This window comes from Polyergus mexicanus, unplaced genomic scaffold, assembly GCF_030449975.1.
Source record: "Polyergus mexicanus isolate NDT 795.1 unplaced genomic scaffold, iyPolMexi1.0 SCAF_10, whole genome shotgun sequence".
Lineage (NCBI taxonomy): Eukaryota > Metazoa > Arthropoda > Insecta > Hymenoptera > Formicidae > Polyergus > Polyergus mexicanus.
The window spans coordinates 8,797,475-8,819,328 of record NW_027223330.1 but is presented as its reverse complement, the minus strand read 5'-3'; the positions used below and the strand labels follow the sequence as shown (position 1 = coordinate 8,819,328).

The window sequence follows — 21,854 nt, the reverse complement described above, 5'->3', positions numbered from 1 at the left end:
TCACCTTGGCTACGCATCCAACGCATTTTTTGCTCCTGTTGTTTCTCAATCCGATCTACGTTCAACGAAAGAGTCGGTGTTTTAGGAAGGAACGAGCGACCGAAGTGGGAGGCAAGATATAAAGACTTGGTAACTGCGACTGATCGGGATAAGAAGCGGATATCGTCATGTGGCAGTACCGGACGATCGGCCTTTTGGCCTTACTGCTGCTTGCAGCGTGTATCCAAGCACGAGGTAAATAACTTTCGAATTTGTATCAATGTCTCGTCACCATCATTAATAGTCTCATCTCTTTTGCTGGGATACATTTAATTTTTGTCATCACTTTTATTATAAAGCGAGAGAAGAATCTTGAAAGCAAGGTAATAAAACGACTATATAAAATAACTTATTAAAAAATAAGTAAAATAAGGTAATAAAATGACTTATCATCATTAAAAAAAAAATGATATTCTCAGTCTCCGAGAAATAATACAAGATGACATTATTTGTTTTTAAGATTTTAAACTATTAATAAAACGGTGATAACTTTTTCGTGACATAACAAGCATTTTCCTTTTTATAGCTTCGCGATCATTTGTTGCTTTCAAAGAAGGCTCATTATGAAAATACGAAATAGTCATGTAACATAATTCAACTTTTTGCTCTATGCAGAAATCAATAACAAATCTTAAATACAGAACTTATAATAGTTGCAACCGCAGATAACAGATTACAGATAATTGAAGTACTTGAACTCTGACCCAAGATAATCCATTATTTTGCTTAATGCATATATAATTCCTTGTAAACATTCAGCAATTATTTGCACTTGCTCTGTAACAAGTGGAAAAGAAGAATTTATATAAAATATCATCAGAGATATATGAATATTTCGTATGATATCAACATGATTGAAATTACTTTTTCAACGATTTTTATGTTAACATTGAGGGTATAAAAAAACGATTCTCTCCATTTGTTGCAGAGACCGAATTACTGCGTTCGAAGCGTTACAGTGGAAGTGGAGGATCATATTCCTCCAGCAGTGCCAGCAGTTCGGCCAGCGCAAGTTCGTATGGGGGTGGTAGCACTTATTCCAAATCCAATGCTCAAGCTGTCGGCGATGCCTCAGCAGGTGCCTCGGCATTGGCGAATGCTGGTGGATACGGAGGAGGCGGTGGTCATGGTGGTTTCGGTGGCGGTAGCAGTGGTCTAGGAGGTGGCGGCGGTGGCACTGGAGGTTACGGAGGTGGCAGTGGCAGTAGCGGTCTAGGTGGATTCGGAGGCGGTAGCAGTGGTCTAGGAGGTGGCGGTGGTCTAGGAGGTAGTAGCGGTGGTCTAGGAAGTGGCGGCGGTGGCACTGGAGGTTACGGAGGTGGCAGTGGCAGTAGCGGTCTAGGTGGATTCGGAGGCGGCGGTGCAGGTGCTGGTAGCGGTGGATTTGGTAATTTCATTTTTATCGATTTAATCTTTTGCTTTTGCAATTAATCTTTTTTATATAAATGTTTTTAGGAACCGGAGGAGGCAGTGGAGGCTACAGTGGTGGTAAGTCTAAAACAAAAAAGTTTGCAAGTATTATTAGTATCTTTGTCAACTGTGAATAATTAAATGTATAATTGAATGTGTACCTAATTACGCACAAAAAAGTTTGGTTCTCCACAATATTTCTCCAAATATCTTATTTAAAACAAGTAGTTATAATTATTTATTTATAATATATAATATATCGTGTAAATATTTATAGAAGCCGGAGGAGACAGTGGAGGCTACGGTGGTGGTTAGTATAAAACGAAAAAATTTGCATGCATTATTAGTATCTTTGTCAATTGTAAATAATTAAATGTATATTGAATGTATCTAATCATACATAAAAATATTTAGTTCTTTATAATGCCTCTCCAAATATCTTATTTAAAACAAGTAGTTATAATTATTTATTTAATACATAATCTATTGTATAAATATTTTTAGGATCCGGAGGCAGTGGAGGCTACGGTGGTGGTAAGTCTGAAACGAAAAAATGTCTACATTTAATATAAAATCTTAAATAAAAAAAAAATATATATATATATATCTTACCATATTTTTCAGTGTAATGTTTTTGCTATATATATATATATATATATATATATATATATATATATATATATATATATATTGCAAAAAATATTACACTGAAAAATTTACGCAGCCTATAAATAACATAGAAGCAAATATAAATATAATCGACTAGACGATATAAGCTTAATCTAGTTAGAATTTATTGATCCTAGCTAGTTAATAAAATCCTAGATATCATTAATTCTCTCACATGGAACATATAAACATATTAATGCATATGCTACATAGAAAAGAATACTTTTGTAAACTACATACACTTTAAAAATGCTTCTGCTTTTAGCACTTGCTCTATAATAATTTCTTATAATTTAATAAGAGCATTTACATATACGTATAACTTACTTTGACTAATATATATGATCTAATAATATATATTTTAAGTATACTGCTATTTCCATTTTAACATACAAATTTGATCAATAATCGAAACACTTTTAGGTAGTGGTCATGGAAGTGGAGTTGGTAAAGTTAGTGGAAGTCTTGGCGGTGGTCATGGTGGAGGTGCATCTGGTGCCGGAAATTACGGTGGAAGTAGCGCCGGTGCCGGTAGTTATGGCGGAAGCGGTTCTTTAGGTCATGGTGATGGTGGTGGCTCCGGAGGATATGGTAATGATGGTGCGGGTGGTGGTTATGGCAGTGCTGGTTCTAACGTAGGTAGTTACGGTGGTAGTAGTGCCGGTGGTAGCAGCAGCAGCTTAGGCGGTGGTTATGGAGGTGGTCGTAAGTGTGTATATGTAATACATTTTTTGTAATAGTTTATGTTATTAGAATCTATTGGATAAAATATTCTTGATTTTTATATTTTCGACATACATTTATTATTTTAATAAGCTGTCCAATAATTTTGCAAACTTGATAAAATAACATTTTATTCTTCTCGTTTCTATGCGTATTTATAATATACCATAAATTTAATGGAAAAAAACACATTTTATTTTTTGTGATAATTAGATGGAGGGCTTGGAGGTAACTCCGGTTTTGGTGGCGGATCTGGTAAATGGAGCGGCGGCGGCCCAGGTAGCGGACATGGTGGAGGTCTAGGTGGTGGACATGGAGGAGGTTTAAGTAGTGGACATGGAGGAGGCTTAAGCAGTGGATATGGAGGAGCAGGAGCATCAGGTGGCGGTTTTGGAGGTGGTTTAGGTGGTGGCCATGGAGGAGGTTTAAGCGGTGGATATGGCGGAACAGGAGGATTAGGTGGAGGTCATGGAAGTGGTTTGGGTGGTGGACACGGAGGAGGCTTAGGCAGCGGATATGGTGGAGCAGGAGGATTAGGTGGAGGTTCAGGAAGTGGTTTGAGTGGTGGACATGGAGGAAGCTTAGGCGGTTATGGTGGAGGTAATTTTTGGATACAGAGAATCACAAGCGATAAGGATTTAATGCTTGAAGACAAAATTGTTAATTACATAGAAATTAAATTTGATCATATTGTATGATATTTCAGGTGGATGTACTGGAGGATGCGGCGATAGTAGCGGCGGAGCAAGTAATGCTAATGCTCAAGCCAGCGCTAGCGCAAACGCCGGTGCAGGTAGTGGAGGATATGGAGGATACGGAAGTCCTGGAGGTCACGGAGATCATGGATCGGGAGTAGGGTATGTGTCGCCAAATATACAAATAATAGATATTTTGATCGTTTTCGACCCTAATTCTCTATAACTTTCGAATAGTAATGATATTTCGACATTTTTATAAAAAATAAAAGAGAAAAAAATTTTTGAAAAATACAGATTCGTCTATCAGAAAATTTCTTATTAATGTCACAGATTGTATGAGTAGGATGTCCCGAATATTTTAAAAAGGATTATTATGATTTAACGTTGTGTAAAAATATCAAAATTTTGTATGCTGTAAATTGATTCGCGTAGAATTTTTCCAATAACGGAATAGATTTCAAGGTGAACAGGTTTCGAGAGAGAATATTTCCGTAACTCCCGTTCGTCATACAATAATCAGAGATATGCAAATTATGCTTGATTATGGAAATCACCAAGACATGGTAATTTATTAAATAAATATGTTTTGGATGAGACATAAAAGAACAAAAATAAACCTTAATAGCAACTACTAATAGTATCGTTTTCTTAACATATTTTGCATGTTTCATAAAATCTTCCATTTTTAAAAGTTACTTTAATAATTTTACTGATTTCTTATTTATATAAAACTGTGACATTACTGCAACTATATGAAAAAATTAAAAGTGATAAAAAAAGAACATTAGAAAAAGGAATAGAAAATGTGCCTGGAGTGTAAAAAATATTCTATGCAAATAATACATCAAATATTCTACAATATATTAATAATATGTATAATTCTATTTTTAGTTCTGACTTATCAAGACTTAATATCTTTCTCTAAAAGATTTTCTCAATAAGATAAACACTATTATAATATGATATCGGTATTCAAAAATTTAAAAATATTTTAATGATAGATGATTGATAGATGGATATATTTAATTATTTGACAATTGTTCGACTTACGTTTAGAATCTCATCGCATGCTTTTTTGTTTACAGTTTATTCTCCCGTATCGGTGATACCGATGAAGGTGCGAGTGGTACCGTGGAAGGTGCCAAAGGTGTTTACAGCAGCAGCGCAGCTAATATAGATAGTTCTGGTAAAGGTACTTATTCCGTGAAAGCTGGTAAAATTCCATCGTAATATCTGTGTTTAATTTTCGAAATTAAATATTACTTTGTTAAAAATTCTGCCGATGATTGGTGAGTGTATTAGCTGTGATTATAATCGTATTTTGTGACATAAATATAGTACAATAAAATTACAAAAGGTCTACGTTTTATTTACTTTATAAAATTGTCAGAAAAATGATTTTGCGAAAAAATAAATCTCTATGTAAATTGTATATTTTTTATTTATATTTAAAAAAATCCCACGCACATATATTTGAGAAAGAGGAAAATATTGCTGCAATATATATGTATACTACGACTAAATATACCGTAAAGTTTTTTTAATTATTATTTAACTGACTTCATGAAGTCATAACATTAATCATACAAAATGAAATAATATCATATGTTTCGCCATTTATTAAAGCTATCCGCTAGTTAATGATGTTTTGATTAACTGGGAAAACTGATTTCTGATTCTTATCACTACAAAAATGCTCATCGCTCGATGTAATTTATTTATCACGTTATATAACCGGTGATTATAGAAGTTTGAATCTTTAATCGTGATGTATTATTCATAATGTTTTTGTCGGGTCTGTATAAATCTTATTACACATATGTTATATATATTTCACCATTACTCGCAATATATTTATATCTCTACTTAAGAAAAAAATTATTAATATAGATAAAATTCTGTTATAATGATATATTTAACTTCAGAGATTCAACATACCTTGTGCGTTTATACATATATGCACTCATCGTCTCTCCGTACTCATCTTTAATGAATAATTCACCATAGCCTTTTACGCATAAGAATTTGTCTGAATAAGTATATCGATGACATAAACGGAATTTCCCTGAAAAGATATTTTTTATTTATTCGTGCATACCCGAAGAAGGAAATATTCTTGTATGTACGGAAGAGAGAGAAGAGAAAGGGGACGCCCGCGGAGGAACTAGAAAGAGGGAATAGATGAAGTGATGAGGGCGAGAGATCTGTAGGGAGGAAGATTGGCTATCGAATAGAGAATTTTTAAAATTTTTAAAATTTTTCTATTGGGCAGCCAATCGTATAACATTGCGTTTCTTGCTGGAAAGCTCCCTTTAGTTGCTATTCTAAGTAGTTGAATTAGTTCGCGGTATAAGATCGTCACAGTCGCTTATAGACCTGTAACCTGTAAAGATCGCGGGCGATGGCCATGTCGCACTACGTAAGGTTAATCCTGACCGATTCGATGCGTGACTTACATCATAGAACAATATCATTTGACTCGCAAATCTTATTATATCCTCGACAACGAAAATGGCTATTTCTAGATCTGCATCGCTGTTCGATATCATAAACATTTTGTCATCGTTGCAGATACAATAACTACATTGTACGATGAGGACCAAGTCTTGGTCATGTCGATGCTTATTGAAATTAACGACAGTTTATATTCGTTTGACGAGGACACTCGCGTTCCCGATACAATCGAGCAAATTGAGGAATCGACAGTGACGTATAACGATTTCTTCTCGAAATATCTAATATATAATAAACCATGTATCGTTAATTCCCAAGCAACTGAAAATTGGCCGTGCAGACGCGACTGGGTATTGAACGGTGCACCCAATTTTGAGGTGCTCCGTACATTGTTCGGTATGTGGGAAATTCTCATTGGAGAGAAAAGAATGTACTCCTCTATACATGCGTTAATTATTAACATAATTTCTATTTAATTATTAAGTTTAATTTGTCCAGGGGATACCGTTGTCCCGGTTGCCGATTGTAATAGAAAGTTTTACAACTCGCAATTCAAGGATGACATGCCCATGAAAAGTTACTTGGAATATTGGATCGATTATAAACGAAACAATTATGCGAAATCGATGCCTTTATTATATCTAAAGGATTGGCACTGCGTGAAAAGCTTCCCCGATATTCCGATTTACGAAGTACCTCGGTATTTTGTATCCGACTGGTTAAACGAATATTATATCACTCATCCTAAACTAGATGATGATTATATGTTTATATATATGGGGCCAAAAGAAACATGGTAAATACATTTTCGATGTTACAACTGTTCTCGCTTGGGATTTGAAACTTATTCTCATATTGTCTTTGTACATTGAGATTGATTTATTGATTTTACAATGTTCAGGACTCCTTTACACGCGGATGTTTTTACATCGTATAGTTGGTCTGCAAATATAGTTGGAAGAAAGAGATGGTTATTTTTTCCTCCGCATGAGGAAGATCGTCTTCGCGATCTTTATGGGCAATTAGCATACGATGCAATTTCGGAGGATCTTAATGATCATACAAAATATAAAATGTATGATAGTAAAAAGTTGAAATGTTTTGATATAACTCAAGAAGCAGGAGAGATTATATTTGTACCATCTGGATGGCATCATCAAGTTTGGAATTTGGTAAATAGTTGTAAGATATTTCGCAAAAGGAGTTTTATTCTAGACTGATGGAAAGTTTTAATTGTGTAATTTTTTTTATATAGGAAGATACAATTTCCATTAATCATAATTGGATTAATGGTTGCAATATAAGCAATGTATGGCATGCATTAAAAAAGGAGTTAAGATCCGTTATGAAAGAAGTTGATGATTGCAAGAATATGAAGAACTGGAATGAACATTGCCAATTGATGCTTAAGGCCTCTTATGGCATGGATTATAAACAGTTTTTCGAGTTTATATCATTTATTGCTAAGAATCGTTTACATGCTATGTTAAAGAAAGATCAAGTTATCAGTTTTCGCAAGTATTGTTTTGGATATAATCACTGTTTGTTTGATTTGCGAGTACTGAAAAATGTATTGGACGATATTATCACAGACGCGCAAGATCTGTCTGTGTACAATTTAATATGTGAAAATGATGAAGCACGATTTTTATTGAAAACTGTTACTTCATTTCTCGAGTCATCTTGTAACATCGAAAATGTAACTTCTCCATGATCGCGCAAAACTCAATAAATTGTTAACAAACGAAATAAATTTGTTAGCAGAGACAAATTGTGATTTTTGTTTTCATAAATATAGCACTTTTACTTGATTGTTATGAGAAACCATGTCATATTTTTGTGTCTAAAATTTTATAAATTTCCTCCCTTAACTTTATTTAAATTTTCTCTTAGAAGATAACATTTTGCAGAGTCATATTTTCTTATCTTTGTACAATAAGCAAATTACATTAGACACATCTAATTATCCACAAATAAAATGCATCAGAGAAGTTAAAAGAAGTATCCTCAATTTTTTGAAAAAGTTGCTAATATATTTGCTTATATGAAACCTATGTATGGCAAAAAGCAATAATAATCTTATATATTTTATGATGTATATATGATAAATAGAAGCTCTAGAAGCTCGGGCATATTTTCACATATGAGCGAAATTATCTCTTTAATCTAAAGTGTAATTAAACAAAAATATTAATATTTTTATCCTTAGTTGTGTATATATATACTACATATTCTCTAAATTTATAAAGATTTACAATAAAAATTTCCTATTTGAATTCTCTCTGCTAAGCTATAAGTGCATTCTAATCATGGATACATCCCTGCTGCTTGTAAAACAATAGTATCTTGCAAAACGTAATATATATTTAGCTTTCACGCGTATTGTCTTATTCACTATCAATTATATAAGCATAAATATTCTTATATATATTTTTTTTATGTATGTTAAAATAATTATACACGCGCATGCGGGTATATGCCCTTATATGTACTTGTGTATGTATATAAACACAAATATATATTAGCATATACATTAGCATATATATTCGCAATAAAAAATATATAAAATTTATAAGATGCAAGTATAAATTTTTTTTCAAAAAGTGCCCGATGTGATTAAAACTAGATAATATATTTTTCTAATTAAATTGTTTCAGTAATGTATATATGTGTATATATAATTTTTTTTCCAATATGTATTATTTATGAGTGTGCGTCTAGAGAGTCCTGTTATTCCATGTATGTGTACCCCATATATAAGTTTGCATCCTTTTTTTTTCTTTTTATGTAATCCATCTATTCTTTCGATATATATTATATCTAATACAGATATGCTTGACATGGAAAGGGTTGTAAAAATTCATCTCCTATATCTTTAACACAAGTGTTCTGTCTCTTTTTAATTTGTAAAATCTCTCTAAAAAATCTTTATAGTGGGATAAATTAAATACAAAAAAAAAGAAAAGAGAAATAATACGAGAAACTATAGAGAGAGAATGTTAAGTATATCTCTTTTATATATGTAATATATATATATGTATATATACATATTTATTAATCCTCATAAAAAAATGTGTGCTTTTTCTTGCAGAGTTTAATTTATACATTCCTTTCCTTACTGACTTGTAGCTACTTACAAACTGATATAAAATATTGCACCAGCAAAGAGCTATTTAAAATGAGATACACAACTAGCTCTTTTTTTCATGATCCCTGATACTAAAGAAGAAGATTGTCATGGTTAAAAATATGATAAACAATTTTTTGCGCACGATTTCTGATAAAAAATTTTCTCCACGGCCATAGAAATAAACATACAGACGATACATACATCCTACCATTTACACACATTCGCATATATACATATATACTTCCCTATACATACAATACATACACGCATATTTATTCTCGTAAATTCAAACATTTTTCTGATATCTTCAATAGTATCAATTTTCATCTTGCATAGCAAGTATATCTAATATTTAAAAAGCATCACACATGTCACAAAGTCTAATACATTGATCAACAACAATTAACCACTACTGCAAAGTTTAGACTTTCTGCAATGTGTGCTTATATATTTGCTGATAAGTAAATCTTTTATATCTCTATTTGAATTAGATGTATATGTATCTCAGTGTATTTTTCTTATAATTTTAATTTTACCGTTTATTAACACAGTAAACAATGAAATTTTATTCTCTTGCCTTAAAGAGAAAAAAGGCCGAATAATCAGTTATCATCAATTATCGATGAAAAAATTTCTACAAGATCGTTTCAAAATGTAAATGATATTCGACATCGAGGGGTTTTATATCATCAACACATAGTGTTGCTGGTTATAAAGTAACATTTATATAGATTGTTCCTCTATATATTGCGTTTGTTTAATTTTTCTCTGAATATGTAACTATCTAATATTTTTTTCATTTTTACATCTTATCTTTCTTTAAAGTTATATATATATATATGCTAAAATACAAAATGTGAAATTTCTTAACGAAAAAGTTTTAGTTATATTACAAATATATAGATTATATCTATTTCTAGACGCGGAAATTATTTATAATATGTTTTTCTTGTGAAGATCATTTAACAATTATACAGAATGACTGGGTAGTGTCTGTACGGGTGGCACAGTCGGCGTTGTTACAGTTGGTGTTGTGGGTACAGGTACTGGCGTCGATGGTATCGGTTGATGCGTTTGCCTCGGCGGGGAAAGGAGCTCTTGTCTATCCCTCTCCCGTTCCCGACCGGGTCGCCAGGCTTCTAATAAGGCCTCAACTCGCTCCTCCGTAGGTCCCCATCGTGCTGCGCCAGCTGGATTTTGTAACCATACAACTAGCGTACCGTGTACTGCTCGAATGTTCACTTCACCTCTGGAAATATATTACAAAATGAAATAAATTATTTTCACGAACGAATCCGGAATTTATTCGTGTTTCGTAAACGCACTTTGGAAGAATATGTTGAAATCCGTGTCTGTATTCGTGTTCCATAGCTGGCACCACTACTTGTTTGCGTTTAAAATGACTGCCTTCAAGTTTTATGAGCGCGTTAGGAGCTGGATCTCGCCATTCCGGTAAAAATACCACAAACGACAAGGGCTCCGCCGAATCGGCCAATAAGCGCTCGAAATGATTGACCATAGCTTCCATAAGTTCCTCACAGTAGGGCGGATTCGCTTGAAACGAGCCGCTGACCGGCCTAAAGTCTAAAAACGGTCCCCTTGATCCAAAATAAGAGTCTGTGTCGGCAAATGCTGAACAATACTGCCGAAAGTAACAATTTAAGGGCGAAGCGAAACATTCGAATGTAACACCGAACGATCTCTGAAGACATTCAAAAACTGTAACTGGGAGAGCCATCTGAGTCGCTTGGCCTTCGTTGATTCCAAAATATGTCTGATAACGCTTCAACATACACCAAACGCGTGGCAGAAACATTTCAAACTTTTTGTCGTCGAAACAGTTGTACCTATACAAATGTTCCAGTTTGGTGAGGTGTGTGTTGTTGATATACATAGTGTCACCATGAAAGCGCAGCATCGTTTGCTCGCGCTCCGGGAGATAATCCACTTGCGGAAGTCTCGGTGTGGGGAGAGAGAATTGCACTGGGTAACACCAAACTTTTCTTTGCGTACTAGCAGGACCTCCTAAGGGTATAACATCTCCTAGGCCATTATCCTTGAGAATTTGATTGTTTTTATCCTTTACTTTCTTCGCGTATTCCGTCGATAGATGATAAATTTTCAGGCATATACCCTCCACGCTGGCTTTAACAGTCTCTGTGAGATGCGGCTGGCATTGTCGCTTTAGATGAGCGAGCCTGTCTTGAAAATCGTCGAACGTGGCGCCTACCGTTCTTCTTAACCATTGAAAAGTGTCCTCCGCGTTCCACTTAACCACTTTCCGACTTTCCGAAGACGCCGCCCTAGATTCTATCATCTTCTTCGCAGCTTCGGCGTAACGCGATAATTGTTTCCTCGCGTCACCTGTGAACTTTGGCCTCACCAATTTGATGGGGATATCGTTCATGATCTCGCGATACATAGACATAGAAATTTCGGGAAAGCATTGACTCGATAGCAACGGATCCGAGCCACAATCAATGACCTTTCGTTCCATCAGCCATCTATTGAAAGAATCTTTCGGCGCGTCTATAGATTCACGAGTGTGACATAATTCTTGATAACATTGCCGTAATTTCGCTAATAATGCACAGCGCAGAGCTTCCGCTTCGGGATGAACATGTGGCAAACTTGACGGCGCTCTCTCATATATTATAACATTCGTAGGTATCTCCAGATCCCATGGACCCCTAACATATAACAAAAACGAATTGTTCATTCATATATTGACACTTTTTAATATCTCGATGAAATTGAGCCTTACGCCAATATAAATTTCTTTGCTGGTGGAGTAGTTCCGTCTTCCGATGCTCTCCGCTTCAGAGTACCTCCTGGTGTACTAGGTGGAATAGTTCCATTTCCAGGTGGAGGTGGTACACCACAAATACCAAGCGGATCCGTGATTGGATCAAACTTTGGTAAAATATATATATGTTACATTTTTTCTTTTCTCTATATAATACAGGTATTTATACTATTTTGCAGTACCTGAGGTTTCAAAGACGGTACTACCCACAGAGATTCTCCAGTCAACTTATTCCAGAAATATGGCCGACTTTCTCGTTTGCTCCAAAATTTTTTCCAACCTTGTTGTTGAAGTTCCACAGATAACTCGAGTTCCGGAAAGCTTCCCGGTGGTGTACCCTATAATAATTTTCTTATAACCTTATAACTTTAAATTGTTAAAAAGAAAGAAATAAATGATCTTCCAATATACTTGAGTTATCAAGGGTGGTTGTTGTATGTGACCAATTTGAGGACAATGATCGGCTACAGTTTGCGTCGATGTTAATATAGGTGTTTGGAGTTTCACGGGTGTAGGAACTATAACTTGCGCCATTGTCGAATTTGCATCTTGCTGTAGCGTCTGATGATGATGATGCATGACTGGCAACGATGACACCGATTGCCCCGATAAAGTTTCCCAATTCGAGGTATTGGGTATATCTTGTTTTCCTCCACTTACTTCATTCATTGTTTGATATGCGCTTGGCGCAACTTACTGAAAATATTTATCCAAGCGTTACATCCTATATTTGACAAGCGTCTATTAAAATATATATTACAGCTTGAAGATTATTACATCTAACACAGTCATGCATAATTTAATAAATACAAAATAATGTTATATATACTTTATTAAAAGTGAAACTATATATATAGCATATGTGCAATATTGTAATACTTTGTTATATTAAAGAGATGGATTTTACATAAATAAAATGTATTTTCATATTTTTCATACCACTTGTATTTTTTTTATCAATTAAAGACTACACACATATGATAAAAGAAAACAGATTAAAGATGCGTAAAAATAAAAGATTAAGATGGACCATTAGAGATGCTGTAGAAAAGGCACGTTGCATTTTATACAATATAATCTATTCGAACCCAACACATTCCCACGCATACTTATATATATAAATTGTAAAAAGTATAAGTAGTCTCGCGATAATTACGAGATCTTTTTTTAAAACATCGCGGCTCGCAACTCGAGAGCGCTCAGTGATACAATGTTTGTTTACATACTGAGAAAACATCTAGGAAAATACGCGGTTTCTCGTGTCTCACGATCGGTCCCGCTCGCACAAAATATATCGCAGTCGAGAGAGAGCTTACCAAAACTGATAATATTCTTAATTCATGAGAAATGCGCGACGGCACTTAGAATTCATTCATGATTTGTGAAATTTGACGCGACGATATCCACCCGTACGACGCCATTTGCTTAAACTGAAAGGAATTACAGTGCGCGGCGAGGAGAGAGAAGGGAAGTGCGGTTACAATCGCAACGAAACGTAAGGTCGCGTTTGCAACGCTGCAAGCGCGAGGATACTCGAATATGATTGGTGGAACATAGTGTCTCCAAGTTTCTTGCGTTTCGCGGACTTGCTCTGCTTATGCATTCGGCGTAACGCGCAAAAACGACGCGTGACTCGAGCAATGGCCAATCTTGTTCCGGCTTTTACGGAAATTGCAAAATACATAGCGGGAGATGATTGGTCTCATCGCTTCTTCTCGCTTCTTCGCATATGCGAAAAGCTGCAAGAATATAGCGTAGAAATTATAGATCATTTTCATTTTTTCACGATGAAAGCATGATAGAAACAGTCATGCTGTAAACACAATACATTTACGTAATATATTAACATAATATATTTACATCATGGAAGCAGTCTATCTGTATCTATAAATCTGTAGCGAGAACCAATATAATTATGGGAGAGCAGCACAAAAGGGGAATTTCAGAATTTACAGAGGAACAGCTGATTTAGAATAGAGAGATTCTAGCTATGGGAAGCTTTAAAGCCAGTTTAGTCATTTTTTCATTTATGTTACATTACGTTTCTGTATCTACCTACCAGTATCAACGTGTAATCAATGTTTCTTGATATAAACAAGTGTGACAGTAATATATTAAAATATTAATAAAAAAAGAAGGAAAAATAAAATCGGTAAATAAAATATTATTTTATTGGAATTATTTTATTGGAAGTTATCGTTATTGATAAATTTCCAACATTGATATAATTAATTCGAAAATTATTATTTATTAGAAGTTAATAAGAAAAACTAATTTCGCATGAAGATGGCAAATCCTTCAATGAACACGGGACAAACGTACTATTGGAGTCAGGAGCATATGAAGTACTATCCAGTATCTCCAGTGCCAAATTTTCCACCGCCTAATTACAATCAACCACCGAATTACAACTTTTCGTACAATGTACCTCCTTCTAATGTATCGAACGTTAAATCGACAAACTCGATGTATCAGATTGTACCTCCTATGCATCATGATGGAGCGACCAATTTTCAGAACAATGTCCCTTACCAGAATCAAACAGATCCACAATATAATAATCAATATTATGACAAAACAGAATCTGCACAACAATATGCAAGTGAAAATTATGCAAATTGGGATAGAAATTCCATAGATAGAGACATATATAATAGTAGTGCTGGTAACGAGTGGCACTCTAATAACTCTACCACAAATTGGACAACAAATACATCGTATCAAAATACATCTATTTCTTGCTATGATACGAGTAAGACGTATAACGATAACGAGAGATTATGCTCGACGCAAAAGTATGAACCATCGCAAAGAATAAAAGAGCCTGAATGGAAATACAACAATAGGGAAACCTTGCCCAATCATAGCAATAGTAGACAAAGATCTAGAAGCCCAGAAGGTAGGTCGGAGAAAATATATAGATCACGATACGACGATCACAGGGACAGATATCGTCAGCACAGCAAGGGAATGTCTAATTTACGAAAGTCTACATATGATAGTGGACATTTCGAGAGAAGGTCTTCATATAAGAGGCACGAAAGTTATACGTCTCGTTCAGAGGGATCTTATACAAGAAATAGAAGTAGAAAGAGATCAAAATCAAGGGAATCTCGTTTGACCCGAGATATAACACCAATCAATGCTAAACGAACCAAGGGTCCCACTGAAAGAGAATTACTTTTAGAAAAATATAGGTAAGATTTATATATGTGTAGCTCCTTTTAGATAATAGTTTTTTGTATTTAGTACATGATAGATACAATAAGAAGCACTGTTGCAGCTTTTTTTTTTTTTTCTTTTAATAAGAATTAAATTAGCTACAGTCTTGATTCTTTTCGACATATTTGTTTCATGTGCAAAAATCATCTTATATTTACAAACTAAAAGATTTTACTAATTATAGAATTTTTTTATATCTTTTAGACGGAATTATTGTGCAACAAGTAAAGACATTGAGCGAAAATTGAACGAATTATCAGCCATGGGATCAGAAGGCATACTTGAAAGCGAGAAAAAGATTTGGACTCGCACGGCACCAGCGGATCTTTACTATTTTAGAGACGAGAATAATCCAAAGATAATGAAAAGTACTATTAAGCTACAGGAATTATGTATGACTTTTAAGAGATTATTAATTGACAGAGCAACGGAAGCAAGAGCATTGCAGGTATATATATTCCTATTAATTGGCCTAATAAAATGCAATAAAATTGGTTATATCTTTTTAATTTATTTAGCCACCCTATGAGCCACCTCCGCGAAAAACTAGAGCACGTCTTTGTCGTCATAAATCTGAAGCTTGCAGTAGCTCTTCATCTGATAGTGATAGCTCTATGGATGAGGATGATAGAACAATGGAAGAGTTAATGGCAAAGAAACAGCATCCACAAAGATTGCATCCTGAAATGTGGTTCAATGATCCTGGAGAGGTAATTATCGAGAATTGTCTCGTCTCAATTCTTAAAAATCTATACGTTAGATATTTAAAAATATATTATAAATTTTTTTTTATAGATGAATGATGGTCCATTATGCAGATGTAGTGCGAAATCACGGCGCTCAGGCATAAGACATGGGATTTATGCTGGAGAAGGTGCAATAAACAAGTGTGATTTAAATACGAATAATGCGGACAAATTGTATCACTATAGAATAACAATCAGTCCACCGACTAATTTCCTCACCAAAACACCGACGATTATTAAACACGACGAACATGAATTTATATTCGAAGGATTTTCTATGCTCTCTCATTTTCCGCTGGTTAAATTACCCACGTGTAAAGTTATACGATTTAATATTGAATACACAATCCTCTACATAGAAGAGAAATTGCCAGAAAATTTCACGATACAGGAACTTGATTATTTTCGTAAGTAGTTGCTATATATTTTTTTAAACACCATATTTTTTCTTTATCGCGCCCATTCTAAGTATTCTGAATTTTCACAGAGATTTATCTATTCAGAGAAATTTTGGAGCTCGTAGATTTCGATTTGCATGCGGCACAGGACAAATCCGGCTGTGGACAGTTCCATTTTATGCCAAGATTTGTACGTGATTTGGCTGATAATGGCCAAGAAATCTTGTCGATGAACGAAGTTCTAAATTATTTGATAAAGAGCAGTACTCTTCTAATAGATCCAGACGATCTACCTAGATTGGTGGCAGTGCAGCAATATAAATGGCAAGATTTCGCGGATGAGGTAAAGGGAATGGTTGTGACTTATCCAGGGAAGAAACCATGTAGCGTTCGTGTTGATCAGCTAGATAGAAATCAAGTGGACCAGCCACCCGGCATAATCGCTTATCCCGAGATAGTACATTTTGGTATCCGCCCGCCGCAACTTAGCTATGCTGGAAATGCAGAGTAAGTAATTACTTACTATCAATAAAATGTCATATTTAAAGCGAAAAATTTTTGTACTTGTTTGATGCAAAAGATTTGCCAAATAAAATTGTTAAATTTTTGTTAATTTTTTAGAAAATTTTACTCTAAATAATACAAACGTACAAAATCACATTTCAAATTTGTTCAAAGTTATATCTTTTTAAACATACACAATATATTTGCACTTAAAAACTATAACCCTCTAAAAATTAATTCTTTAATTTATCCAGCTATCAAAAAGCGTGGCGAGATTACGTGAAATTTCGACATCTACTCGCGAATATGTCGAAACCTTCCTTCGAAGATAAAAGAAAGTTAGAGGCAAAGGAAAACAAACTGCAAGAGTTACGTACTCAGAGCAAAATGAAGCGCGACGTCACAGTCGATGTCAGCTCCGACGGATTTTATAGAACTGGCATTATGTGTGATATTGTGCAGCATGCGATGCTGATACCGGTACTCGTCTGTCATCTGCGGTTTCACAAGTCCTTGGACAATCTGGAACGCACGTTGGGTTACGAATTTAAGAACAGATATTTGCTCCAACTGGCCCTTACACATCCCAGCTACCGCGAGAATTTTGGCACGAATCCGGATCACGCACGAAACTCTCTGACGAACTGCGGCATAAGGCAGCCCGAGTATGGCGATCGCAGAATCCACTATATGAACACGCGAAAACGCGGCATCAACACCTTGATAAACATAATGTCCAGATTCGGCGCGAAAACGGAAACGGAATCGTCCATAGCGCACAACGAACGGCTGGAATTTCTGGGCGACGCAGTCGTCGAGTTTCTCACATCCATCCATCTCTTTCATATGTTTCCAGATCTGGAGGAAGGTGGTCTGGCTACTTACAGGGCGGCAATCGTGCAAAATCAGCATCTCGCTGTATTGGCGAAGAAACTGAGTCTTGAGGAGTACATGCTCTACGCACACGGTAGCGATCTCTGCCACGATTTGGAGCTGAGGCATGCAATGGCAAATTGTTTTGAAGCGTTGATGGGTTCGCTCTTCCTTGACGGAGGGATAGAAGTGGCCGATCGAGTTTTCGGAGAGACGCTCTTCAAAAGTGAGGAAGATCTTGCCAAAGTTTGGGTCAATTATCCGCGACATCCTCTTCAGGAACAGGAACCGATGGGAGATAGACAATGGATTCCTAGTTTCGAGCTACTACAGGTATGTATTGTTCAGCATTTGAATAAGTTTTCTTCATCTGTGAGACACACTCTTATACGTTTTACTCTTTTTCGTTTATTTTTTCTTATGTTAAACAGAAACTGACAAAGTTTGAAGAATCAATTGGGATAGAATTCACTCATATCCGTCTCCTTGCTAGAGCGTTCACAGATCGTAGTATAGGATATACTAATTTGACATTAGGATCTAATCAACGATTAGAGTTCCTTGGGGACACTGTGCTGCAACTTATTGTTTCTGAATACTTGTACAAATTCTTTCCGGAACATCACGAGGGACACCTATCAGTAAGCAATATATTGTTTGCAGATTATTTTGTCAAGTGATTTTTTCATCTATCTCTAATGATAATATCTGTATCGTGTAGTTATTGCGAAGCTCACTCGTAAATAATAAAACACAAGCGGTCGTTTGTGACGATCTTGGCATGACTCAATATGCCCTTTACGGGAATCCGAAAGCCGAATTAAAAACTAAAGACAGAGCAGATTTATTAGAGGCTTTCCTCGGGGCGCTTTATGTTGATAAAGGTTTAAAATATTGTCATGTCTTTTGTGATGTATGCTTCTTCCCACGTTTACAAGATTTTATCATGAATCAAGACTGGAATGATCCAAAGAGTAAGCTGCAACAATGCTGTTTAACTTTGAGAACTATGGATGGTGGGGAGCCAGACATTCCTGTATACAAGTAAGTGCTTAGTTTTTTGGCAGAAAAGCCTTTCTAGAATTGCCATCAAAGAAATGCGTTATAATTACGATTTGCAACATTAATTTATTACTTGATAGCATAAAATGCTGATGTTACAAATTAATAACAAAGAATCTTATTTATTTACTTAAAGTTTTATTTATTTTCATTTCGAATATCTCGAACATTGCTGAATATATGTTTACATATTTGATGTTTACACATTTGAAAGATGTATGTGTTTGCAAAAAATATTTTCATAATCTTGTACGATTTCTTTCTTTCAGAGTCATCGAATGTAAAGGACCGACTAATACAAGAGTTTATACAGTCGCTGTATATTTCCAAGGGAAACGGTTGGCTAAGGCTTCAGGACATAGTATTCAAGAAGCAGAAATGAACTCTGCCAAAGAAGCTCTAGAAAAATCTCAAGGTATGCTATATATAAAATGATAAAATAATTATTATAGGATAATTCAAAATTGATTTATAACCTTTTTTGTCTAAAAAATTTGATCGCCATTTCTTTTTACAATTTCTTAATTTTCTTAATAATGTAAGAATTTCGAATTAATATTTTATTAAAATATTAATTGAAATTGAAAACAGAGAATAAATCTTTTATTTATCCATAGAATTCAAAAATTACATTTTAATTTATAGAATATAGCTTTGTAGTTTGAAGTAGCTTACTTTAAAATTATTGTTCTTGATTTGTTTATCATTGTTAATATTTTGTTTCTGCAGATTTATTCCCACAATTGGATCATCAAAAACGTGTGATAGCGAAAAGTATGAAAATGCAGCAATGGCCAAATAAACAGAAACCGAGAGGAAAATCGTTAAGGTCCAGTGAAAAATCTGACGATTCTGACTCGAGCCAAAACCGGAGAAGAAGTCATAGTAGAGAAAGCAATGTTTCAAAGAAAAGAGAAACCTAATTGTTCTTTACTTTATATAGTTCTTACAAGCATAAATTATGGTTTTTATTTTCACAGATAAAAATGCAAACAAGACAATATACTTTTTTATTATTATATACATATACATACTCTTTTCGTGAGAGAATCATTTCTCCTTAGATAACTCTGTAAGAACTACTTATTGGATCTTTAATAAATAATAATATTGCATGATAAACAATAATATACTAGCGTTGATGTATTCAAATCGATTTAACAAGCTTACTGATTTAAAGAAATATCTCGTGCGTTTTCATTACTGAATGTTATATTACAAAACTCTTCCATTTCCTTCCCTCTCTCCTGTTTTACTATTACTTGTCCAAATATAATTCTCTCATAGAATAGAGGATATATACATAATTATATAAAAAATTTTTATAATAATATAATTTGCATTATATATATATATATTTTTTTTTTTTCTTTTATTTTCTATATTTGAAAATTTAGTCTGAAACAAATTTTAGTTTATTATCTTGTTCTGTCAATATCGGATTCTTTTGTTTCAATAAATATCTATTTCGATTAAATATATCATGGCATTGTTCTATATTATCTAAAACGTTTTGTAACTCCCAATGTTTTGGCAATAGGGCAAGATCTAAATTGAATAATGCATATCGAAAACATAGTATTTGAGTGCATGTAGCAACACTGTGAAGTTGCATTCCTAAATCATGAACCAAAGTTTTCAAATACATCTCGTTTTCGTTTATAGCTACAATTTCTGAAAATAAATATATAAATAAAGTATATGATCATCTCAATATGTGATTATATAAAAATAGATATAGATAATTATGGAAAAAAAAATAGAAATCTGAGTTATATAGTAGAAATTATAATATTTACCTAATGTAAATTCAGGAGATGTAAAGTCCACACATTTTATAGTATAAACCATAGGAATATGGCTGTCCGCAGGCCTCATTAAACCTTGTATGGCCAACTCATATGCAGCTTGACTTTGCATATCTAATCCACAGATTCTAAACATGCAGAAATGAATTACTATTAGTTGTAAGCTTAAAAAATAATTAATATTTTAGGTATTTATCATACAACATACTCAAACATCTTTCTTTGATGAGCAGCCTGCATGGAAGCACATATTCTATCAATTGCATCGCGTTTAATAAATTTATACGTAGACCTTTCGACGATTTTTCCAGTTTTAAAATAATTATCTGTTGCTTGTCCCAAGATACCTTTAATCTTGTAACTGACTGGAGGCTTAGAATCTTTTAATTTATTAATCCACTTGGTATTATCATTAATACCACAAACCATGAGTCCTGACGAGTCAGTGTTCAGATAATTAGCGCATACTAATTTGAAATCTTTAGGTTGATATCGCGGTCCCACTACTAAAGGATGATCTGCGTAACTAGGATGTGTAACTATATTCATCTTCTCTGTTGTATTACCTTCTATACACACATGTTGGATCGGTGGACGTACATGCATACTATTCAAGTCTGAAAATCAAGTGTTACTTCTCAGAAAGTTAAGATTTAAACAAAAATTAAAGATCTATATTTTTTTTGTATTAGTATTCATTCTGCTTGATTCTTTCATAACAAATACATAAGAATATCTTTTTGTTTCACTTTAAGAGTAAAAAAGAAAAAGAAAAATTCTTAAATCTTTCTTTCAGCGCTGCATTTTCTCTTATGCTTTTTATACTTAAACTTAAAATTATATATTCAAGTTCTATCAAAAAAAGAAAAAACGAGATTTATGAAATTATAAAAAAGATATAATTGTGTGTGAATAAAGCAAATTTTATGTAGAATAAAATCCTAACCTTCGCAGAGACGATGGATTATGGTGTTTCTCATGTTTAAATACGAGACCGCGGACGGTTTGTAAACAGCGAACACGCCGTTTAAAACTTTCCATGCTATTCTAGCATCGGAAACTAAACATTCCACTTTTGGAATCAGACTTCTTGTCTTCATATTAAAAATAGTAAAAAAACTGTCGTTTACTACTCTCACTGATTATGTATTATATACACTTGTAACTTGTGTAAATTTTACTTAACGTAGATATGAAATACATAACAATATCTTATTTCTCTAATTTCATATATTTTATAATATTTTTATGAAAATAAGAGAGAGAGGTTATGTATCGCTACTATCTCATGCAACGATCACGTTTGTTTGAT

At 34.1% G+C, this 21,854-nt stretch overlaps 5 protein-coding genes across 12 annotated transcripts; 3 read left to right on the top strand and 2 right to left on the bottom strand.

Annotated features, from left to right (window-relative positions):
- The first annotated feature begins 124 nt into the window (after positions 1–124).
- Positions 125–4,971, top strand: LOC138936819 (uncharacterized). Of its 6 annotated transcripts, XM_070302553.1 has the most exons (10): positions 125–234; positions 968–1,201; positions 1,289–1,426; positions 1,495–1,527; positions 1,727–1,759; positions 1,954–1,983; positions 2,542–2,823; positions 3,055–3,441; positions 3,548–3,698; positions 4,625–4,971. In XM_070302553.1, the coding sequence occupies exons 1-10, from the start codon at positions 168–170 to the stop codon at positions 4,767–4,769; spliced, it is 1,500 nt and encodes a 499-aa protein (XP_070158654.1). In that variant the 5' UTR covers positions 125–167; the 3' UTR covers positions 4,770–4,971. The 6 variants fall into 6 exon arrangements, with proteins under 6 accessions (XP_070158654.1, XP_070158651.1, XP_070158652.1 ...); XM_070302550.1 differs by having other exon boundaries at positions 968–1,426; XM_070302551.1 differs by lacking the exon at positions 1,727–1,759 and having other exon boundaries at positions 968–1,426.
- A 781-nt stretch (positions 4,972–5,752) lies between these two features.
- Jmjd4 (jumonji domain containing 4) lies at positions 5,753–8,469 on the top strand. Of its 2 annotated transcripts, none has more exons than XM_070302957.1 (5): positions 5,753–5,963; positions 6,111–6,389; positions 6,492–6,789; positions 6,895–7,165; positions 7,249–8,469. In XM_070302957.1, the coding sequence occupies exons 2-5, from the start codon at positions 6,152–6,154 to the stop codon at positions 7,705–7,707; spliced, it is 1,266 nt and encodes a 421-aa protein (XP_070159058.1). In that variant the 5' UTR covers positions 5,753–5,963; positions 6,111–6,151; the 3' UTR covers positions 7,708–8,469. The 2 variants fall into 2 exon arrangements, with proteins under 2 accessions (XP_070159058.1, XP_070159057.1); XM_070302956.1 differs by having other exon boundaries at positions 5,754–5,958; positions 7,249–8,468.
- A 1,486-nt stretch (positions 8,470–9,955) lies between these two features.
- Positions 9,956–13,341, bottom strand: Pcif1 (Phosphorylated CTD-interacting factor 1). The gene is made up of 6 exons (XM_070302955.1): positions 13,246–13,341; positions 12,341–12,625; positions 12,112–12,267; positions 11,888–12,036; positions 10,449–11,813; positions 9,956–10,372 (listed from the first exon to the last, which is right to left on the bottom strand). The coding sequence occupies exons 2-6, from the start codon at positions 12,596–12,598 to the stop codon at positions 10,093–10,095; spliced, it is 2,208 nt and encodes a 735-aa protein (XP_070159056.1). The 5' UTR covers positions 12,599–12,625; positions 13,246–13,341; the 3' UTR covers positions 9,956–10,092.
- Positions 13,342–13,692: 351 nt separating this feature from the next.
- On the top strand, positions 13,693–19,905 carry Drosha (ribonuclease 3 drosha). Of its 2 annotated transcripts, none has more exons than XM_070302858.1 (11): positions 13,693–14,081; positions 14,216–15,126; positions 15,356–15,599; positions 15,670–15,861; positions 15,947–16,304; positions 16,385–16,802; positions 17,054–18,005; positions 18,104–18,313; positions 18,394–18,716; positions 19,004–19,149; positions 19,464–19,905. In XM_070302858.1, the coding sequence occupies exons 2-11, from the start codon at positions 14,216–14,218 to the stop codon at positions 19,655–19,657; spliced, it is 3,948 nt and encodes a 1,315-aa protein (XP_070158959.1). In that variant the 5' UTR covers positions 13,693–14,081; the 3' UTR covers positions 19,658–19,905. The 2 variants fall into 2 exon arrangements, with proteins under 2 accessions (XP_070158959.1, XP_070158958.1); XM_070302857.1 differs by having other exon boundaries at positions 14,184–15,126.
- LOC138937011 (pseudouridylate synthase TRUB2, mitochondrial) lies at positions 18,902–21,816 on the bottom strand. Its single transcript, XM_070302859.1, has 4 exons — positions 21,489–21,816; positions 20,751–21,159; positions 20,534–20,670; positions 18,902–20,408 (listed from the first exon to the last, which is right to left on the bottom strand). Exons 1-4 carry the CDS (start codon positions 21,640–21,642, stop codon positions 20,128–20,130), a joined length of 981 nt encoding a protein of 326 aa, XP_070158960.1. The 5' UTR covers positions 21,643–21,816; the 3' UTR covers positions 18,902–20,127.
- Between the last annotated feature and the right edge of the window lie 38 nt (positions 21,817–21,854).

Excerpts from the sequence above, each read along its gene's own strand:
- Pcif1 (XM_070302955.1), bottom strand. The coding sequence starts at position 12,598 with ATGAATGAAGTAAGTGGAGGAAAACAAGATATACCCAATACCTCGAAT. Across the intron at positions 12,268-12,340 it reads AACCACCCTTGATAACTCAA|GGTACACCACCGGGAAGCTT; the intron begins GTATATTGGAAG and ends AAATTATTATAG. Across the intron at positions 11,814-11,887 it reads GCAAAGAAATTTATATTGGC|GGGTCCATGGGATCTGGAGA; the intron begins GTAAGGCTCAAT and ends GTTATATGTTAG.
- LOC138937011 (XM_070302859.1), bottom strand. The coding sequence starts at position 21,642 with ATGAAGACAAGAAGTCTGATTCCAAAAGTGGAATGTTTAGTTTCCGAT. Across the intron at positions 21,160-21,488 it reads AATCCATCGTCTCTGCGAAG|ACTTGAATAGTATGCATGTA; the intron begins GTTAGGATTTTA and ends CTTGATTTTCAG. Across the intron at positions 20,409-20,533 it reads ATCTCCTGAATTTACATTAG|AAATTGTAGCTATAAACGAA; the intron begins GTAAATATTATA and ends ATTTATTTTCAG.
- Jmjd4 (XM_070302957.1), top strand. The coding sequence starts at position 6,152 with ATGTCGATGCTTATTGAAATTAACGACAGTTTATATTCGTTTGACGAG. Across the intron at positions 6,390-6,491 it reads GGTGCTCCGTACATTGTTCG|GGGATACCGTTGTCCCGGTT; the intron begins GTATGTGGGAAA and ends TAATTTGTCCAG. Across the intron at positions 7,166-7,248 it reads ATCATCAAGTTTGGAATTTG|GAAGATACAATTTCCATTAA; the intron begins GTAAATAGTTGT and ends TTTTTTATATAG.
- Drosha (XM_070302857.1), top strand. The coding sequence starts at position 14,210 with ATGAAGATGGCAAATCCTTCAATGAACACGGGACAAACGTACTATTGG. Across the intron at positions 15,600-15,669 it reads CGGAAGCAAGAGCATTGCAG|CCACCCTATGAGCCACCTCC; the intron begins GTATATATATTC and ends TAATTTATTTAG. Across the intron at positions 16,305-16,384 it reads ACAGGAACTTGATTATTTTC|AGATTTATCTATTCAGAGAA; the intron begins GTAAGTAGTTGC and ends GAATTTTCACAG.
- LOC138936819 (XM_070302550.1), top strand. The coding sequence starts at position 168 with ATGTGGCAGTACCGGACGATCGGCCTTTTGGCCTTACTGCTGCTTGCA. Across the intron at positions 235-967 it reads AGCGTGTATCCAAGCACGAG|AGACCGAATTACTGCGTTCG; the intron begins GTAAATAACTTT and ends CATTTGTTGCAG. Across the intron at positions 2,824-3,054 it reads CGGTGGTTATGGAGGTGGTC|ATGGAGGGCTTGGAGGTAAC; the intron begins GTAAGTGTGTAT and ends TGTGATAATTAG.